The sequence below is a fragment of the Macaca mulatta genome, chromosome 14 (assembly GCF_049350105.2).
Source record: "Macaca mulatta isolate MMU2019108-1 chromosome 14, T2T-MMU8v2.0, whole genome shotgun sequence".
In the NCBI taxonomy this organism is placed as follows: domain Eukaryota; kingdom Metazoa; phylum Chordata; class Mammalia; order Primates; family Cercopithecidae; genus Macaca; species Macaca mulatta.
In genome coordinates this window covers 32,209,739-32,228,037 of record NC_133419.1, presented here as the reverse complement: position 1 = coordinate 32,228,037, position 18,299 = coordinate 32,209,739, and the positions used below count along the sequence as shown (strand labels likewise).

The 18,299-nt window shown below is 44.6% G+C and overlaps 1 protein-coding gene across 8 annotated transcripts in view; it reads left to right on the top strand.

Annotated features, from left to right (window-relative positions):
- Positions 1-18,299, top strand: part of TCP11L1 (t-complex 11 like 1) — a 32,609-nt gene that overhangs the window by 11,483 nt on the left and 2,827 nt on the right. For 4 of the 8 annotated variants that reach the window (XM_077960381.1, XM_077960382.1, XM_077960383.1 and 1 more), the window contains exons 3-9: positions 2,237-2,365; positions 4,770-4,890; positions 5,566-5,786; positions 6,510-6,646; positions 9,066-9,262; positions 13,398-13,579; positions 16,259-16,431. In XM_077960381.1, the coding sequence (XP_077816507.1) occupies positions 2,295-2,365; positions 4,770-4,890; positions 5,566-5,786; positions 6,510-6,646; positions 9,066-9,262; positions 13,398-13,579; positions 16,259-16,431 (1,102 nt within the window). In that variant the 5' untranslated portion in view covers positions 2,237-2,294. 8 annotated transcript variants of the gene reach the window in all.

Below are 18,299 nucleotides of genomic sequence, written 5' to 3'. Positions count from 1 at the left end.
ACAGATTCTAGGTCGGGTGCTGTGGCTTATACCTGTAATGCCAGCACTTTGGGAGGCCAAGGCAGGTGGATCACTTACTTAAGCTCAGGAGTTTGAGACCAGCCTGGGCAACATGGTGAAACTGTCTCTAAAAAAATACAAAAAATAACCAGATGTGCCTATAGTCCCAGCTACTCGGGAGGCTGAGGTGGGAAGATGGCTTGAGCATGAGAGGTTGAGGCTGGGGTGAGCCATGATTGTGTGACTGCATTCCTGCTGGTGAGAGAGTAAGATCCTGTATCTCAAAAAAAATAGAAAAATAAAAAAATGCAGATTCTTTGGCCCTGCTCCAGACCTGCTAAATCAGAAACCCTGAGAAGTGGGCCCAGCATTCTGTTTTCACAAGTCCTCCCTCTGACTCCAGTATAGGCTAAAGGTTGAGAATTGCTATCAGAGACTTTTTTTTTTTTTAATTTTTTTTTGAAACAGAGTCTTGCTCTGTCACCTAGGCTGAAGTGCAATGGTGTGATCTCCACCCATTGCAACCTCTACCTCCCAGGTTCAAGCGATCCTTTCGCCTCAGCCTCCCAAAGAGCTGGGATTACAGGTGTGCACCACCATGCCCCGCTAATTTTTGTATTTTTAGTAGAGACGATGTTTTCCCATGTTGGCCAGTTGGGTCTCGAACTCCAGACCTCAGGTGGTCCACCTGCCTCGACCTCCCAAAGTGCTGGGATTACAGGCATGAGCCTGGCCTTATCATAGGCTTTTAAGAGTAAGAATTCCCCTTTGTTCCTTGGTTTAGAACCTTCTTTTTGAACGATCAGTCTTAAGCTTTATCAAAAGAGAGAAGATGGACACAAATTTTGAGGCCGTTGCAGCAGTCGATACAGAGGTAAAATCTACAGGACGTGGATAAAAGAGCAGGGGAAAGAGAGAAATCAGAGATGGCTCTTTTTCAAAGTTTTTGGTTAACTGGATCAGCATTCTAGAAAATTCTTGTGTCACACATCTTTTGATCTGTCCATTGACCACTGCAGAGCTGTCATATTCTGTCACAGTATCCTATACAAGATAGTGGTTTTAGCATTGTTTAAACAGCACCGTCGGCACCCTAAAGGACTTGATGCTATTTTAATTTTTTACAACTTTTTATTTTTATTTTTTTTGAGACAGAGTCTTGCTCTGTTGCCCAGGCTTGAGTGCGGTGACATGATCATAGCTCACTGCAGGTTCAAGTGATCCTCCAGCCTCAACTTCCGAGTAGCTGGGACTACAGGCATGCACCACCATGCCCGGTTAGTTTTACATTTTTTTTGTAGAGACAAGGTCTCACTATGGTGCCCAGGCTGGTCTCCAACTCCTGGCCTCAAATGATCCTCTTGCCTCGGCCTCCCAAAGAGCTAGCATTACAGGTGTGAACCACTGTGATTGATGCCTTGATGCTATGTTAATTTGGGGAGATTCATTTGTGGCAGTGTTAGTGGTAGTGCAAAAGTAAACTGCTAATGGGAGCAAAAGAGAAGATCTTAAATCTGGTGTCTTTTTTTTTTTTTTTTTTTTTTTTTTTTTTTTTTTTTAGGGTAGACAGGAGGCAGAAAGATTAGAAAATAAACCCTCAGCTTATGGGACAGATGATCATCTGTAACTTAAGTTTTCCTAAGTTTCAGTTTACTGTAATTATTTTCATTTGACCAGTCTTAGTGAAAACCAGATGTTTTGAGTATTAATAGATGATCTCTGCTTTTAGGATTCAAGGGTTAAAAAATGAATATGAAGTAACATTCTGTTGCTGTTTGAAAATGCCAGAACAAAAATTTTTTTTTTTTTTTTTTTTTTTTTTGAGACGGAGTCTCGCTCTGTCATCCGGGCTTGGAGTGCAGTGGCTGGATCTCAGCTCACTGCAAGCTCCGCCTCTGGGGTTTACGCCATTCTCCTGCCTCAGCCTCCCGAGTAGCTGGGATTACAGGCACCCGCCAACTCACCCGGCTAGTTTTTTGTATTTTTTAGTAGAGACGGGGTTTCACCGTGTTAGCCAGGATGGTCTCGATCTCCTGACCTCGTGATCCGCTCGTCTTGGCCTCCCAAAGTGCTGGGATTACAGGCTTGAGCCACCGTGCCCGGCCTCAGAACAAACATTTTAATAGAGGCAATAACTGAAATTATTGTCCAGTATCAGAACCACTGTCTTCTTATTTTAATAGAAATTCGAATCTAGAGAAGCAAATCTCTTACAGTGAGTTTCTGTTACAGCTAGTCCTCCTCGCTTTGTGACAGTAGAAGAACTTCTAGAGACAGCGAGAGGCGTCACCAACATGGCTCTAGCCCATGAAATTGTAGTAAATGGAGACTTTCAGATTAAACCAGTTGAATTACCGGAAAACAGGTAAGGTGGTTGCTAAATTATCTTGCTTAGTAGAGCACTGCCATTTCCCAGTTTTGGAAATGTTTCCTTCAGTTGATACCAATATATTCGGACATATTTTTCCTTTTGTACATTATTGCTAAAAAATATTCCTAAACAAGGAACACCAGTTCTTCAAAAATCAAATAAAAGGTCTAAAAATCTTTTGTGAAAGTCTCCCTACTCAGTAGGATCTAGCTGCCTCATCTTGTGTTTTCATTGCCTTGTTTCATTCACTCTTCTTTGAAACTATCACACTGCACTATAGTCATTGGTTTTGTTGCACAGGCGAAGACTGTGGGTTATTCTCAGTGTCCCTAGTGCCTGGCACTTAACTATTTTTTTATTGAATCAAAAACTCTATTGATTGTAAGGTGCCCCTTTTAAAAATGTGCTGTCATAAGAAAAACACTGCCCATTATAATTATAAAAATGCCATTGATTTTAAGAAAGATCCAAGTTTCTGAGAGATTAAAATATTGGGGGGTGGGGGAGTTTGTTTTAGAATCAAGGAAATATGTGTGCAAGTGCCCTTCTGTCAGCAACTCACTGAAGTCAGGATTCTGGATGGTGCCTGAGAGTCTCTTGGCCTGTCCTCCTGGTTGCAGGATGAATGCTGCAGCTCCAAACATCCCATCATACATCAGCCTTCTGGGCAAGAGGGAAAAGGTTGGGAGGACTAGGGCTCTCCTTTTGTTAGAGAGGAACATCTTCCCCTGGAATCGTGAAAGAGACATCTGCTGACACTTTGTTAATCAGAATTTAGTAACATGCTACCCTTGCTATAAGTGAACCTGGAACGCTTAAGTCGGGTAAAAGGGAATGAACTGTGATGGGCTTGTTAGATCAGTCATGATTTATTGTCATAGGCAGAGTATATTGTTGCCCTGAAAAACAGTGGGATTCTGTTCACAAAAGAAGGAGGAATGGCTGCTGTGCTGGCAAGTGTCTTCCGTAGGAAGCTTCTAAATTTGACTTCACAGATATTTCTTATATCTGCAGAGATAGTACTTTTTTGCATTTAATAATGAAGAATTGCTTGTTTTGTGCTCATGACAGAAAGACATTTTGTTGTTGTTGTTGTTGTTGTTGTTGTTGTTGTTTGAGATGGAGTCTCGCTCTGTTGCCCAGGCTGGAGTGCAGTGGCATGATCTTGGCTCACTGCAACCTCCGCCTCGCAGGTTCAAGCGATTCTCCTACCTTAGCCTCCTGAGTAGCTGGCATTACAGGCATGTACCACCATGCCCAGCTAATTTTTGTATTTTTAGTAGAGACGGGGTTTCACCGTGTTGATCAGGCTGGTCTCAAACTCCTGACCTCGTGATCCACCCGCCTCAGCCTCCCAAAGTGCTGGGACTACAGGCATGAGCCACTGCACTGGCCGTTGTTGTTGTTTTTTGAGACGGAGTCTTGCTCTGTTGCCCAGGCTGGAGTGCAGTGGTGCATTCTCAGCTTACTGCATACTCCACCTCCCAGGTTCAAGCAATTCTCCTGCCTCAGCCCCCTGAGTAGTTGGGACTATAAAGCACACGCCACCACGCCCGGCTAATTTTTGTATTTTTAGTAGAGGTAGTATTTCACCGTGTTGGCCAGGCTGGTCTTGAACTCCTGACCTCAGGTGATCCTTCCGCCTTGGCCTCCCAAAATGCTGGGATTACAGGAGTGGACCACCATGCCTGGCCAATACTGGTTTTAATGAAACGTTGTGATGTATATATAAGTTGTTATAGTTTGGTACCTAGTTAAGCAATTGTCCCATGTATCACATGGGAATATGATATTTTTAGGAAATAAAGTCCTTCAACCTACTACATACTGAATTGTTATCTTATTATTATTATTTTATTTTTTTGAGACAGAGTCTCGCTCTGTTGTCCAGGCTGGAGTGTAGTGGCACTATCTCGGCTCACTGCAGCCTCTGGCCAGGCTGATCTCGAACTCCTCACCTCAGGTGATCTGCCTGCCTCGGCCTCCCAAAGTGCTGGGATTACAGGCGTAAGTCACAACGCCCAGCCTAAATTGTTATCTTAGACTACCTAATTGTAAACATCTTAAGAAACTTGCTAGTAACAGGGAACTAAAATTAACAGCTTTGGACTTTTCAATATTCTTATTATATGGCACTGTCATATGCTGTTACTTGGATTAATGTTGGCTGTCCAGTTAGTTGAGAGCGATTCTTTCCAATTAGATGCTTATTGCCAAAAATCACTAACTTTTAAAATAAAGTATGCCATCAGTTGAAGTATACCTGGGAAATCTTTCCTTGATCAAAATCACTGGGATTGATCTTACCCTAAACCCATATTATTTGTGCTTTTGAAAGTGATTTGAAACTCAAATATTTTGGTTTTTGCCCTTTTGTTTGTTTTGTTCACTGCCCCAGCTTGAAGAAGAGAGTAAAGGAGATTGTACATAAAGCGTTTTGGGATTGCTTGAGTGCACAGCTAAGTGAAGACCCCCCAGCGTATGACCATGCTATCAAACTTGTAGGAGAAATCAAAGAGGTGAGGCAAAGAGGGAATTGTGATGCTTTTCTGGTGTGTTAGGAGTGTGTATTCAACTCCTTGTGTCACCACCAGAAGTCTTTAAAGAAATTGAAGGATCAAGAAGTTAAATTACTTGCCAAAAGGTGGATCAAGAGTGTTTTTGGCTTAATGCCCTTTTTAAAAAAAGTTTTAAGCAAACCATGATAACCTGAAGGCATTAAAGACAACAAAGTTATTTCGCAAAATCTAGATTATTTATAAGTTTTAATAGATGTGGACACATTCCATTTATAATGGCCAAAAAGTGACTCAGCCTTTGGGATCAAGAAAGCTTTAGGTGGAGAGACTTTTTGCAGTGCCTTTAGCAATAGCATCAAAGAAGAAATGTATGCATGGAAATTGTCATCTGTGGTTGGCTCACAGGCTCACATTAATAAACATGCTTTTCTTTTTTCACCATTAACAGTTTTTTTCCTATCCATTTAATTGCTACGTAGAGCTTAAATGAAAGCTTGAGTAGCTATTGTAAATGATTTGTAAGCATGTTTTTCTGTAGGTTTGTTGAATAAGAGGTAAAAGATGTGCAATATTACATAGCAATTGGTAAGCCCTTATTTGGATAGTTATAAATTGCATATAATTAGAAATGATGTCTAAGGAATTTTGATTAAACGTAGCTGTGTTCTCTTGTAGACTCTCTTATCTTTCTTGCTGCCTGGTCATACTAGACTGAGAAACCAGATAACAGAAGTCTTGGATCTGGATCTGATAAAGCAGGAAGCAGAGAATGGGGCCCTAGACATTTCCAAACTGGCAGAATTCATTATTGGCATGATGGGGACACTGTGTGCACCTGCTCGAGATGAGGAAGTTAAGAAACTAAAGGACATTAAGGAAATAGTGCCCCTTTTCAGGTATGGAAATATGTTAATCATACTCCGGCAACTACAATTCAGAGGCATTTTCTTTTTTTTTTTCTTTTTTTTTTTTTTTTTGAGATGGAGTCTCACTCTGTTGCCTAGGCTGGAGTACAATGGCGTGACCTTGGCTCACTGCAACCTCCACCTTCCGGGTTCAAGCAGTTCTCATGCCTCAGCCTCCTGAGTAGCTGGGATTACAGGCACGCACCACCATGCCCGGCTAATTTTTGGTAGAGATGGTGTTTCACGATGTTGGCCAGGCTGGTCTCAAACTCCTGACCTCAGGTGATTGGCTGCCTTGGCCTCCCAAAGTGCTGGGATTACAGGCATGAGCCACTGTGTCCAGACCAGAGCTATTTTCAACTTAAACTTCCTGAAGTCTTGGTACTCATGGATTAAGAAAAAAAAACAAAAAAGTTTTTCTTTTGAAAAAGAAAACAACATTTTCTTTTGAAAAATTCCAAACCTACAGAAAAGTTACAAAAACAGTACAATCAACACTCACAGACCCTTCATGTGGATCCATCAGTTTTTATCGTGTTGTCACATTTGCTGTGCTGCCCTGGCTGGTCTGGAACTCCTGGGCTCAAGCAGTCCTCCCGCCTTGGACTCCCAAAGTGTTGGGATTACAGGCGTGAGCCATGCGTCTGGTCCTCTTTTCCTTTAATACTATGTTTACTTTATAAGTGTTTGGTTCTAAATCCTTTTTTCTTTCAGAGAAATTTTTTCTGTGTTGGACCTAATGAAAGTGGACATGGCCAACTTTGCTATCAGTAGCATCAGGCCTCATCTCATGCAGCAGTCAGTTGAATACGAAAGGAAGAAGTTTCAAGAGATTTTGGAGAGGCAACCAAGTATGTTTAATATTTTGTGGTACTTTTTTTGTTGTCTGTGGTTTTTCATTTTAGCTGCCATAGCTTGTTGCATAATATTATGTTCAGAACAAAACTAAAATTTAGTATGAGAATAGTCTAATTCGAAGAAGGAAAAGCACAAAATGTTAGGACTACATCTAGAGTTGTTAAGCATTGAAAAGAAAACATGACAAGCAAAAGGAATGTGAGTAGGCTATGAGAATAGAAATTAAAAACAATGAAGTCCTAAATTATAAATTTTTTTAATGAAAGCACCAGTTTGAAATAAAATACATTCTTGGTCTTGATTTTTGAAAACATGACAGACGTCCTGTGAATGTTAATTTACTTTTCTTCTCCCTGTGTGGCATAGCAGGAAATTTAACTTTGCTTTTGTTCTGGATGCATAAATCTTCTTGTTTCATACCCAGGAAGAGTCTCATTTTTATGAACCTCTCCGATGACTGCAGAAAACAGACGACTATCAGAATGTAAAACTGTATTGTATTTCTAGGGTGCTTTTTATGGTCTCTGCATTGCTAGCTGACATTCTGGGTAAATTTCAGTCTTCAGATTCAATGTATGATGAATTCCGTTTGGCCTCTAATTTTGCTGACGACGAGATGAAAACAGCAGTCTCTGGGTTGGTTTGGTTGCCGGACCAGATTAGTTAAGTGAATGCCCCACGCAGTTGATTCATCCAGCCCCAGGCAGAGAAGTCTGAGGTGGTGCTGGGGCCAGGGGAAGTTGGGAAAGGGCAGGGTAGGGGCAGAAGTAGAAGAAGTTTGGTAATGTTTACTGAGTGCCAGGCTTGTGCCAAGGGCTGGATGTGCATGATCATATGTCATCCTCACACAGTAAGCTGATGAGCCAGGCACCTTTTTTTTAAACCCCATTTTACAGATATTGGAAACAGGTTTTGAGAGATTTTTGACCAGCATGGATTGACCACAAGCTCACACTCTCACCAGTGTTGTGAGAGTACTGGGAAGATATATATGTATATATTTTTTGAGATGGAGTCTCCTCGCTCTGTCACCCGGGCTGGAGTGCAGTGGCATGATCTCTGCTCACCACAACCTCCGCTGGGCAGAGTTTTGTAGACTGAAGAGCCTTAATATTAAGGCCTGGCCTTGGAAGCTGGGGTGCAGTGGAGGACTCACTGGTAGGGTGGAAGCAGCTACAGTGCCTGCGTCTAGCACTTAACTCACAACTTTCATGAAAGCCCGGGTTTCCCAAAGCTTGCGGGTTATAGAGAATGCTGTCTGCAGAAGAGAGGGTGAAGCCAGATGGCCCAGCAGTCAGGACCAAGAGCTCAGGGCAAACTGGAGCTACATCCCCCTGCCCCAGTGAAGAGCAGACCACCGCTGTGACCTTGGCCGTCCACTTGGTTTTAAGGAAGCAGGAAGCCTCCACTGACAGAGCTGCCGCACCTCCTGGGACCTGACAGGCGCAGTTTTTATCAGATGATGTGCAAGATCCGCCAGCTCTCTGTCCCTCAGAGTGCCCGCTGCATTACTTAGCTTAGAAAAGCAGGGGTGCACGAGGGCTGCTGAAAGCCAGAAGGGGCTTCCCTGACAGAGACAGAGTTCACTTCCCCCAGGTGGAAAGGAAGCCAGACTGATACAAGGTTAAGATCTAAACAAGGAAAAGCCTCATCGTCAGTGTAGAGGATACTTTACACAGGGAAACTCTAGCCGGTGTCTCATCCCATCCGTCTCTAGAGCTGGAGTCGCCAGGGCTTTGGGGCCCATCTTATGCAGTGGTCAGGATAGGAGAGAAAGGAAGGAAGGTTTGTTAAATACCGGGTGAGTGGCAAGGCCTGGCTAGGTGTCATATATTCGTTATTATTATTATTACTTTAGACAGGGTCTAGCTCTGTCACCCAGGCTGGAGTATAGTGGTGTAATGTCACCACTCACTGCAACTTCAACCTCTGGGGTTCAAGTGATTCTCCTGCCTCAGCCTCCCAACTAGCTGGGGCTACAGGCACGTGCCACCACACCCGGCTAACTTTTGTATCTTTTGTAGAGACAGGGCCTTGCCACATTGCCTAGGCTGGTCTTGAACTCCTGGGCTCAAGCAGTCTAACCACCTCAGCCCCCCAAAGTGCTGGGATTGCAGGCATGAGCCACCATGCATGGCTTATTCATTATCTTGTTTAATCCTCACAACAGCCTGTGAGGTGGGTGTTGTGAATTTCCCTACATCAGGCATCTGAAACTCAAGACACATTATGACTTGGCTGAGATCCCTGTTAGTCATTGGCACTACTATGATTTGATCCAAGTTTTATTTGATTCTGAAGTTCATACTTTCTACTTTATCACTCCGCCAGGACATCGATTGTCCCTTAAGTAATTCCGAGAAGCATCCCTTCTCGGTGTCAAGATAATGTATGCAGCTTTGTTTTTCACAGATTCCCTGGACTTTGTCACCCAGTGGCTGGAAGAAGCCTCAGAGGACCTTATGACTCAGAAGTATAAACACGCCCTGCCAGTTGGGGGAGCAGCTGCTGGCTCTGGGGACATGCCCAGGCTGAGCCCTGTTGCTGTCCAGAATTACGCTTATCTGAAGCTTCTGAAGTGGGACCACCTCCAGAGGCCGTTCCCCGAAGTAAGTCTCCTGAGCCATCTCACTACTCATATTTGTTTTTGTGCTGCTGAACTTTTTAAAACAAATAGCTTTGGCCAGGCACGGTGGCTCACTCCTGTAATCCCAGCACTTTGGGAGGCAGAGGCAGGCAGATTGCTTGAGGTCAGGAGTTTGAGACCTGCCTGGGCAACATGGTGACACCCTTTCTGTACTAAAAATACAAAAAAATTAGCTGGGCGTGGTGGCAGGGCCTGTAGCCCCAGCTACTTGGGAGGCTGAGGCAGAGAATTGCTTAAACCTGGGAGGTGGAGGTTGTGGTGAGCCGAGATTGTGCCCCTGCACTCCAGCCTGGGCGACAGAGCGAGACTGTGTCTCAAAAAATAAAAATAAATAAATAAATAAATAAATAAATAAATAAATAAATAAAATAAAAGATAAAAAGAATAGCTTTATTCTGATATAATTCATGTACCAGAAAATTCTCCCTTTTAAAGTGTACAACTCAGTGTTTTTTAGTATAGTCACAGAGTTATGTATCCATTACGACTGTTTAATTGAGAACATTTTCGTCACCTACAATAGAAACACTGCACCCATTAGCAGTCACTGCCCTTTCCCCCTCCCTCCAACCCCTGAAGCCACAAATCTGCTTTCTGTCTCTATGGATTTGCCTATCCTGGACATTTTATTTAAATGAAATCATACACTATCAGCCTTTGTGCCTGGCTTCTTTCCCCAATGTTTTTTCTTATTGTAGCATATATAACAGTACTCTCGTCCTCTTTTCCAATGTGTTTTTTTCTTTGTTGTGGTAAAATACACATAACATAAAATTTACCATTTTAACCATTTCTAGTTTTCCAGTTCAGTGGCATTAAGTGCATTCACATTGTTGTGCAACCATTGCCACCAGCCGTCTCCAGAACATTTTCATTTTTCCTTCTGTGAAGCTGTCTTCCCACCAAACACACCAAACAGTAATTTCCATTGCCCCTGCCCTCTGGCCCCTGGCAGCCACCATTCTATTTTGAGTCTCTATGAATTGGACTAATCCAGATACCTCATATGAATGGAATTATACAATCTTTGTCCTTTTGGGTCTGGCTTATTTTACTTAGCATAATGTCTTCAAGGTTCATTTATGTTGTAGTATGTGTCAGTGTTCCCTTTCTGAGTTTTATGTTTTTTTTAAATTTTAGAGACAGGGTCTCATTGTATTGCTCAGGCTAGGTGGTACAATAGCTCACTGTAACTTTGAATTTCGGGGCTCAGGTGATCCTCCTGCCTCAGCCTCCTGGGTAGCTAGGACTATAAGAGTGTACCACCACACCCAGCTAATTTTTAAATGTGTTTTTTGTAGAGACAGGGGTCTCGCTATGTTACTCAGGCAGATCTTAAACTCCTGGCCTCAAGTGATCCTCCCTCCTTAGCCTCCCAGTGTTGGGATTACAGGCATGAGCTACCACGCCCAGCCCTCCTTTCTTTTTTAGGCTGAATAATGTATTTTTCTGTATGGATATACCACATTTTGTTTATTCATTCATCAGTTGACAAACATTTGGGTTGTTATTATAAATTATGCTTCTGTGAATATTCTAGTACAAGTTTTTGCATGGACATATGTTTTTACCTCTCTTGGTTACGTACCTAGAATTAGAATTGCTGGGTTACATGGTGACTCTTAAGTTTAACATTTTGAGGAACTGCCAAACTGATTTCCAAAGCGGCTGCATCATTTTACAATCCCACCAGCAATGTATGAGGCTCCAATCTGTGCTGCTGCACTTTTCTCCTGTTTTTGCTCATCTTGATAGAAACCACAACAGAGGTGTGGTTGTTCACAGCTTTATCTAAAGAAACTTCTTCCCCTTCCATGCTGAACAATATTTTTTCCTTTTATGTTTTTCACAATACATACTTCTAACTGCAGGACTTCTTTAAGAAGATGACTGAGAAGGGATTCCCCCAGTGTTTCTCTAAATAGCTGTTCTGTTATGTAGACTCCCTCCTCTTTTTGGGGGGTATGTGAGTTTCTTATCACTAGCCTCAGATTCAGCTACTTCTCTAAATATCTTTCTTGTAAGTTCCTTATTTTTCCTTTCAAGAAATTGTGAGCTTAAGATTTCGCCTCTTGCTTCTGAGTTCCCTGTTTTGTGCTGGAGGAAGCTCTAAAGAGAATGTCAAATTGGAGATGAGAAAATGTTCCCTTTGAACTGTGGCATGTTCTCTTCTGGAGGGAAGTTCTTAGCCTGACATTTCTGTTTAAAAATAGCTGTGGGAGACCATCCAATACCTCCCTTTTCCCTACCGCTGATCATCTTCCCCAAGCCTTAGATACCCCTGCTTCTTCATCCCATAAATATCCCTAAGCTCTCTCTATGGAAAGGAGGATGTGAGACCTGTTCTCTAGACTCCTCACTTGGCAGTCTTATGAATAAACCCTCTCTTGTTAAAAAAATAAAAATAAAAAAAAAGAAAAGAAACGCTGTGGGGAAGATGTTGATGGTCCCTGGGGACAGCTGTCTACTCCAGGAATTGATCCTTGGCAATCTGCATCCTAAACTCACATCCTGCGGACTGTTGGGAAGCCACAAAGCCATGTGAACTCAGAAAACAGGCTGACGACGAGTCCTTGGGATTGTATTTGTAGCAGCAGAAGATTCTCAATCCTCAGAGTTTTTACTTCTTGGCTGTGACCCCACATTGTTCATGTCTTGATTTGGCACATCTCAGTTTCTGACAGCGAGAAAGGTCCTTAGAGTCCATTCGATGAGCCTGTAAACTCTCTCAGATCAGACACCCATCTGCTCAGCCTTTCCCTTCTCCTTCCCTCACCTACACGGGCAGAATCGCTGGCACGGTAGGACCCAGGGCTCCCTTTAACATGGGGGAGGCAGTCGTGGGAACGCGCTTGCTTTCCGGGAGGCTTTAGGTTGTTCTCTGTCACTTCTACTCTCTGTGCTTCCTGTTTTTTTCTCTTCCTCTCTATTTATTTGCCAGTTTTTACAAGCCTCCTTTGTGCTGGGTGCTGAGTGGGTACCAAGGTGAGTAAGTGTAGGCTCTGCCCGCAAGACACTCCTCCCTTCCATTGCTCTGGGATTTTTGTTGTTGTTTTAAGATGGAGTCTCACTCTGTTGTCCAAGCTGCAGTGTAGTGGCTATTCACAGGCATAATCATAGTGCACTGCAGCATCGAACTTCTGGCCTCAGCGATCCTCCTGCCTGAGCCTCCCAGTAGTTGGGACTGCAGGCACCCACCACCGCACCTGGCCTTCCATTGCTCTGTACAGGATGACTAGCTGTCCTAGTTTGCTAGGGACCGAGTGGGAGTTTACAGGACTTGGGAATTTCCATTTGAAAACTGGGACAGTCCCAGACAAACTGGGAGGAGTTGGTGACCCTAGGTCTGTGCCTCATTATACTTTTCTTCCCAACAATAGGTATCACTTTTATTTATCGAGCGCTGGCTCTGCCAGCCACTTTATATGTAGCATCTTTCTTCAGCTTTAAAACAGCCCTGTGATTTGGGAGTCCTCATTCTGCAGAGGCCTGACAAAGTTGGCGATGCTTGCATGAGGTCATGATTTTTTTTTTTTTTTTTTTTTTTTGAGATGGAGTTTCACTTTTGTTGCCCAGTCTGAAGTACAGTGGTGCAGTCTCAGCTCTCTGCAACCTCTGCTTCCTGGGTTCAAGAGATTCTCCTGCTTCATCCTCTCGAGTAGCTGGGATTACAGACATGCGCCACCACACCCGGCTAGTTTTGTATTTTTAGTATAGATGGGGTTTCACCATGTTGGTCAGGCTGGTGTTGAACTCCTGACCTCAGGTGATCTGCCCACCTAGTCCTCCCGAAGTGCTGGGATTACAGGTGTGAGCCACCGTGGCCAGCCAGGGAGGTCATGCTATTAAGCATGGAGCCTGGCTTTACACCCAGGCCTGTATGTGTTCTTAGTGAGGATGCTATACTGCATCCTTGCTCAGGAGGAATGACTCTGAGATGGAGGGGTTATTTCACACCAGACTTCCTCAAAGTTCTGACACACCAGCGCAAACCCTGAGGGAAGCTGCAGAGGCAGGTGTGGGGGCTGTGGCGCTACTGCCCTCTGCTTGCTAGCCTGGACCTGCAGCTCAGCGATGGCCTCTTCTGTTCATTACAGACAGTTTTAATGGACCAGTCTCGCTTCCACGAGCTCCAGTTGCAGCTGGAACAACTGACCGTCCTGGGGGCTGTGTTGCTGATCACCTTCAGCATGGCAGCCCCAGGAATTTCCAGCCAGGCCGACTTTGCTGAGAAACTCAAGATGATTGTGAAGATTTTGCTAACAGATATGCACCTACCGTAAGTGGAACTTTCATGCAGGGATGGGAGGCAGTGGATGGCAGAGAGCTGACTAGAGTCTCCCAGAGGGGTCTCCCACTGTAAGGCAGACCCCAGGGCCACTCTCTAGGAACTGAGAAGAAACCTTGCTGTCTCAGTTGGTTCACTTGGCGAAGACCCCAGCAGAGTTTATTCAGGGTCATAGGGTCAAAGTTAGAATCTGCTGCAGGGTTAGCAAAGCTTTAGGATAGTGGCTTTAAAATGTGTGTGACTAACCGAGTAGCCTATAGGGCTTTAGAGGCCACACTGAGGAGTTGGGTTATTGTCCTAAGAGCTGTAGGGAGCCATTGAAGGGTTTGAAGCAAGAGGGGGAACGTAATTAGATTTATGGTCTTAAGTTTAAATTTTGGCATGGGGCGCATAGTAGATGTGAGGGAGCATTTAATGGGTGAGAGAAGAAGTGTCTCGGGCAGGGGGGTAGGCCATGGGCAGGGTGAGGAGTGCTGATATCAATGGTTGCTTGCCTTGAGGAGTCGAAGATCCTGGGCTTAGGGGTCCTGTGGCCCTCCATTGCCTGTTAGCGTGCTCCTCCCGGGGCCTGGCCCGGTGCTGAGTGCCATCAACTCATTTATTCTCCCTACGCAGGGAACAGAATGCTGTCTGACCCCTTCCTTCTTTAATGGGGTTGTCTTTGTCTCCTGACCTCCAAGGTTCTTGTGTTTGATGTTTGTTGAGTGCTTTATTCCTCTCCCAAAGCCATTCAAATGTATTAAACTCCTACTGGAGCTTATGAGGAAACTGAAACCCAGAGACATTAATTGGGACAAAAATGTTTGTGGCTAGGACCCGCAGTAAGAAATTCATTTTCCGTTGTGACCTAGTACACACTTAACACACATGTAACAGAAACGAGAACCTCTTCAAAATGGAACTGACCCTAACCATGTTTAATGCAGCCTGATATTTTCTACTCTATTCTTATTCCATTAAAAAAATATTGGTTGCTACCCACTGAATTGCTTTCATAAGCAACTACCAGTGAGAAGCAGAGCTCTGTGGGGCGGCCATGAGGGAGACCAGCTGTATTCCTGCAGAGCTGCGTGTATGTGTGAAGTGCTCTGCACTTGCATGTTCCCCGCAGGCGCTCTGTGCTCAGTGTAATGTGTCACTTTCTTACCCAGCGCGAGTCCACATCTGCACGCGTGCAGGCTTCATGACCGCTCCTACCATGGAGTCATGTTGGGTGACTTCTATGGTTTCCAGCCTATAGAATATCTTTGAGTGGTTCTAAGTAATGCTCTATCTGACAAGGTCCAATTCAGAGACTTCTTCAAGGGAAGTACCCCCTAAACATTCTCATCCTTACAAAATGCAGACATTTTACTGCTGAATTTGCACAAAGCATGGGTGTGTTCATTGCAGTGTGGGGCATGGCCACATGTTGTGACTAGGGGTTCAACAGTTTTGACAGTCAAACTAGTTTGCTGAGAGGCCAGGAAACTGTTTGCTCGGCTGAGGGCCTAGCCTGAGGGCTTTGCACAGGCGCAGCTCTGGGCTGTCACCTAGGTCCCTGCCTGGAGAACTACTCTGTCAAAGCTCCTGCTGAGGGAGGGACCCAGGTCAGGGCTTTCTTGGGAGCCCAGCCTTGCACTCCCATATCCACCCTGGCCCTCCAGGGGTGGGCACAGAACTGGTGCCAATGGTGAGTGCTGGGGCTTGCTCCCACGCCCCCCAGTAATTCTACATACAAAGGATCTAGACCCAGAACAGAGGCAGTTACCTTCTCACAGCATGCCTGCCAGCAGGTGGGCTCCCCGCAGGCACCCTGGGAGAACCTGGGGGACCCAGGGAATCCAGATACTCTTTTTTTTTTAACTTTAAGATTTGACTTTTCTTTATTCTTTTATTTTTTTTTTAAATTTTTTAATTAAAAAAATTTGTTTTTTTGAGACGGAGTTTCACTCTTGCTGCCAAGGCTGGAGTGCAATGACGTGATCTCGGCTCACTGCAACCTCCACCTCCTGGATTCAAGTGATTCTCCTACCACAGTCTCCAGAGTAGCTGGGATTACAGGCACCTGCCACCATGCCCAGCTAATCTTTTTGTATTTTTAGTAGACATGGGATTTCACCATGTTGGCCAGGCTGGTCTTGAACTCCTGACCTCGAACTCCTGATCCAACTGCCTTGGCTTTCCAAAGTTCTGGGATTATAGGCGTGAGCCGCCGAGCCCGGACTCTATTCTTTTAAAAGTAGTTAATACGTGTGCATGTTTCAAAAATCAAAAGGTACAAAAGGACATCCAATGAAAAGTTTCTCTCTCCCTCTTGTCCCACAGCTACCAAATGCTTGCTTTCTTGTGTATTCCTCCAGAGGTATATCGAGATATTCTGAGGTCATTCCAGGCTGATTTTTATCACAGAGAGGCTAGCAGGAAGTTGTGCTTTGGGTCGTTGGTCCTGGTATACTCTAAGAGCCCCTGCCCTTCCCACTGTCTTTTCTAGCAGAGGGAGAGAAAGAAGTCCCCCTGGTCAGGTATGCACAGCCTGAGAGGTAAGGTGGCAGGGAAAAGAGTCACAAATTGTCCACTGAACACATAAATCCAGTTATTGGTGGTGTCTTTCTCACCCAGTTGTGGGCGGTTGGAGCCGGTTAGAGGTGTATTTTACTTATAGGCCCTTTCTCCCCTCCTCTGCCCCAGCTCCTTCCATCTGAAGGACGTCCTCACTACCATCGGGGAGAAGGTGTGCCTGGAGGTGAGCAGCTGCCTCTCCCTTTGTGGGTCCTCCCCCTTCACCACGGACAAGGAGACCGTGCTCAAGGGCCAGATCCAGGCCGTGGCCAGCCCCGATGACCCCATTCGCAGGATCATGGGTACGTTTGGGGAAGGCAGGCAGCAGGGATATGCCCTCCGAGGGGCTGGAGGACAGGCCCCTCTGAAGAAACCTGAGGGCTTAGTTGGGGTTAAGGTGCTGATGGGTGAGAAGATGGTGTAATGAAGCACCACAGAGAGACCAGGGCCACCCAACAGATGGGCACAGGACCAGGCAGCCATCATTGTTCGAAGGGCTGCGACCTTGGAATCGCTCTCCTGGGTTCACAAGCAGTGTCCCAGGGCTTGCTGTGCAGCTTGGGCGTGTAACTTGACACTCAAGTTTCCTCATCTCTAAAGCTGGAATAAGAGCAGCAACCTTACAAGGTTGCTGCAGGGACTGCCTGGGATGAAAAGGTAAAGTGCTTGCCATAGTGCCTGGCAGCACATAGTAAGTGCTCAATAAATAGGAGCTGTTACGAAAAGAGCTGAATAGTAAAATGAAGATGTTATTTAAAAACACAATTAAAATATTATTAAATATTAGTATATAATACTATTAACACATCAAATGTAATAAAACTTAAAATGGTAATATTAAGATATTGCTGTTTAAAGTTTATAATAAACTTGAAGTATTAAAATATTTTAATGCATATTCTATAAAACATTTAAAATATTCTGTAATATTAGCTATTATCACAGCAATGGCTTTATGAAAAATTCTGTTAATTAGCTTGATTTAATCATTTCATAGTATATACATATATTTAAAACATCATGCTGTATACTGTAAATACATAGTTTTGTTTGTTTGTTTTTGAGACAAGGTCTCACTCTGTCTTCCAGACTGGAGTGCAGTGGTGCAATCTCGGCTCACTGCACTGCACCTCCGCACTCCACCTCCCAGGCTCAAGCAGTCCTCCCACGTCAGACTCCCAAGTAGCTGGGACTACAAGCATGCACCACCACACCTGGCTAATTTTTTGTATATTTTGTAAAGACGGGGTTTTGCCATGTTGGCCAGGCTGGTGTCAAATTCCTGGACTCAAGTGATCCGCCTGCCTCAGCCTCCCAAAGTGCTGGGGTTAACAGGCATGAACCACTGCACCCAGTCAAGATTTATACTCACAACCTTGGTAGGGAGGCAGGAAAGTACCTGTAAGTAGACCTGTGGCCAGCAAGTTGCTTCTCATCCTGCTGCCTGGGTTGTTTTGTAACAGCCAGTTATCAACAGATTGAAAACCAGCCCTTACTGGGAGGATCACTTAAAACCAGGAGTTCGAGACTACCTGGGCAGCATAGTGAGACCCCCATCTCTACAAAACAATTTTTAAAAATATATATAATTAGCCAGGATAGTGACATGCATCTGTAGTCCTTGCTACTCGGGAGGCTGAGGCAGGAGGATCACTTGAGCCCAGGAGATTGAGGCTGCGGTGAGCTATGATTTCACCACTGCACTCTAGCCTGGGTGACAGAGAAAGACCCTATTTCTAAAAGAAAGAAAGAAAGAAAAGAAAAACCAGTCTTTGGGTAGGAACAATACAAAGATTTCTACTTGGGTGAGGCTGCCAGCCCTGGGAACCTTAGAGAACCAAACTAACTTAAGAATAAGGGTGCTGAGCGTGGTGGCTCATGCCTGTAATCCCAGCACTTTGGGAGGCCGAGCTGGGCAGATCACCTGAAGTTGGGAGTTCCAGACCAGTCTGACCAACATGGAGAAACTCCGCCTCTACTAAAAATACAAAATTAACTGGGCATGGTGGTGCATGCCTGTAATCCTAGCTACTTGCGAGGCTGAGGCAGGAGAATCGCTTGAACTTGGGAGGTGGAGGTTGCGGTGAGCCGAGATTGTGCCATTGCGCTCCAGCCTGGGCAACAAGAGTGAAACTCTGTCTCAAAAAAAAAAAAAAAAAAAAGAATAAGG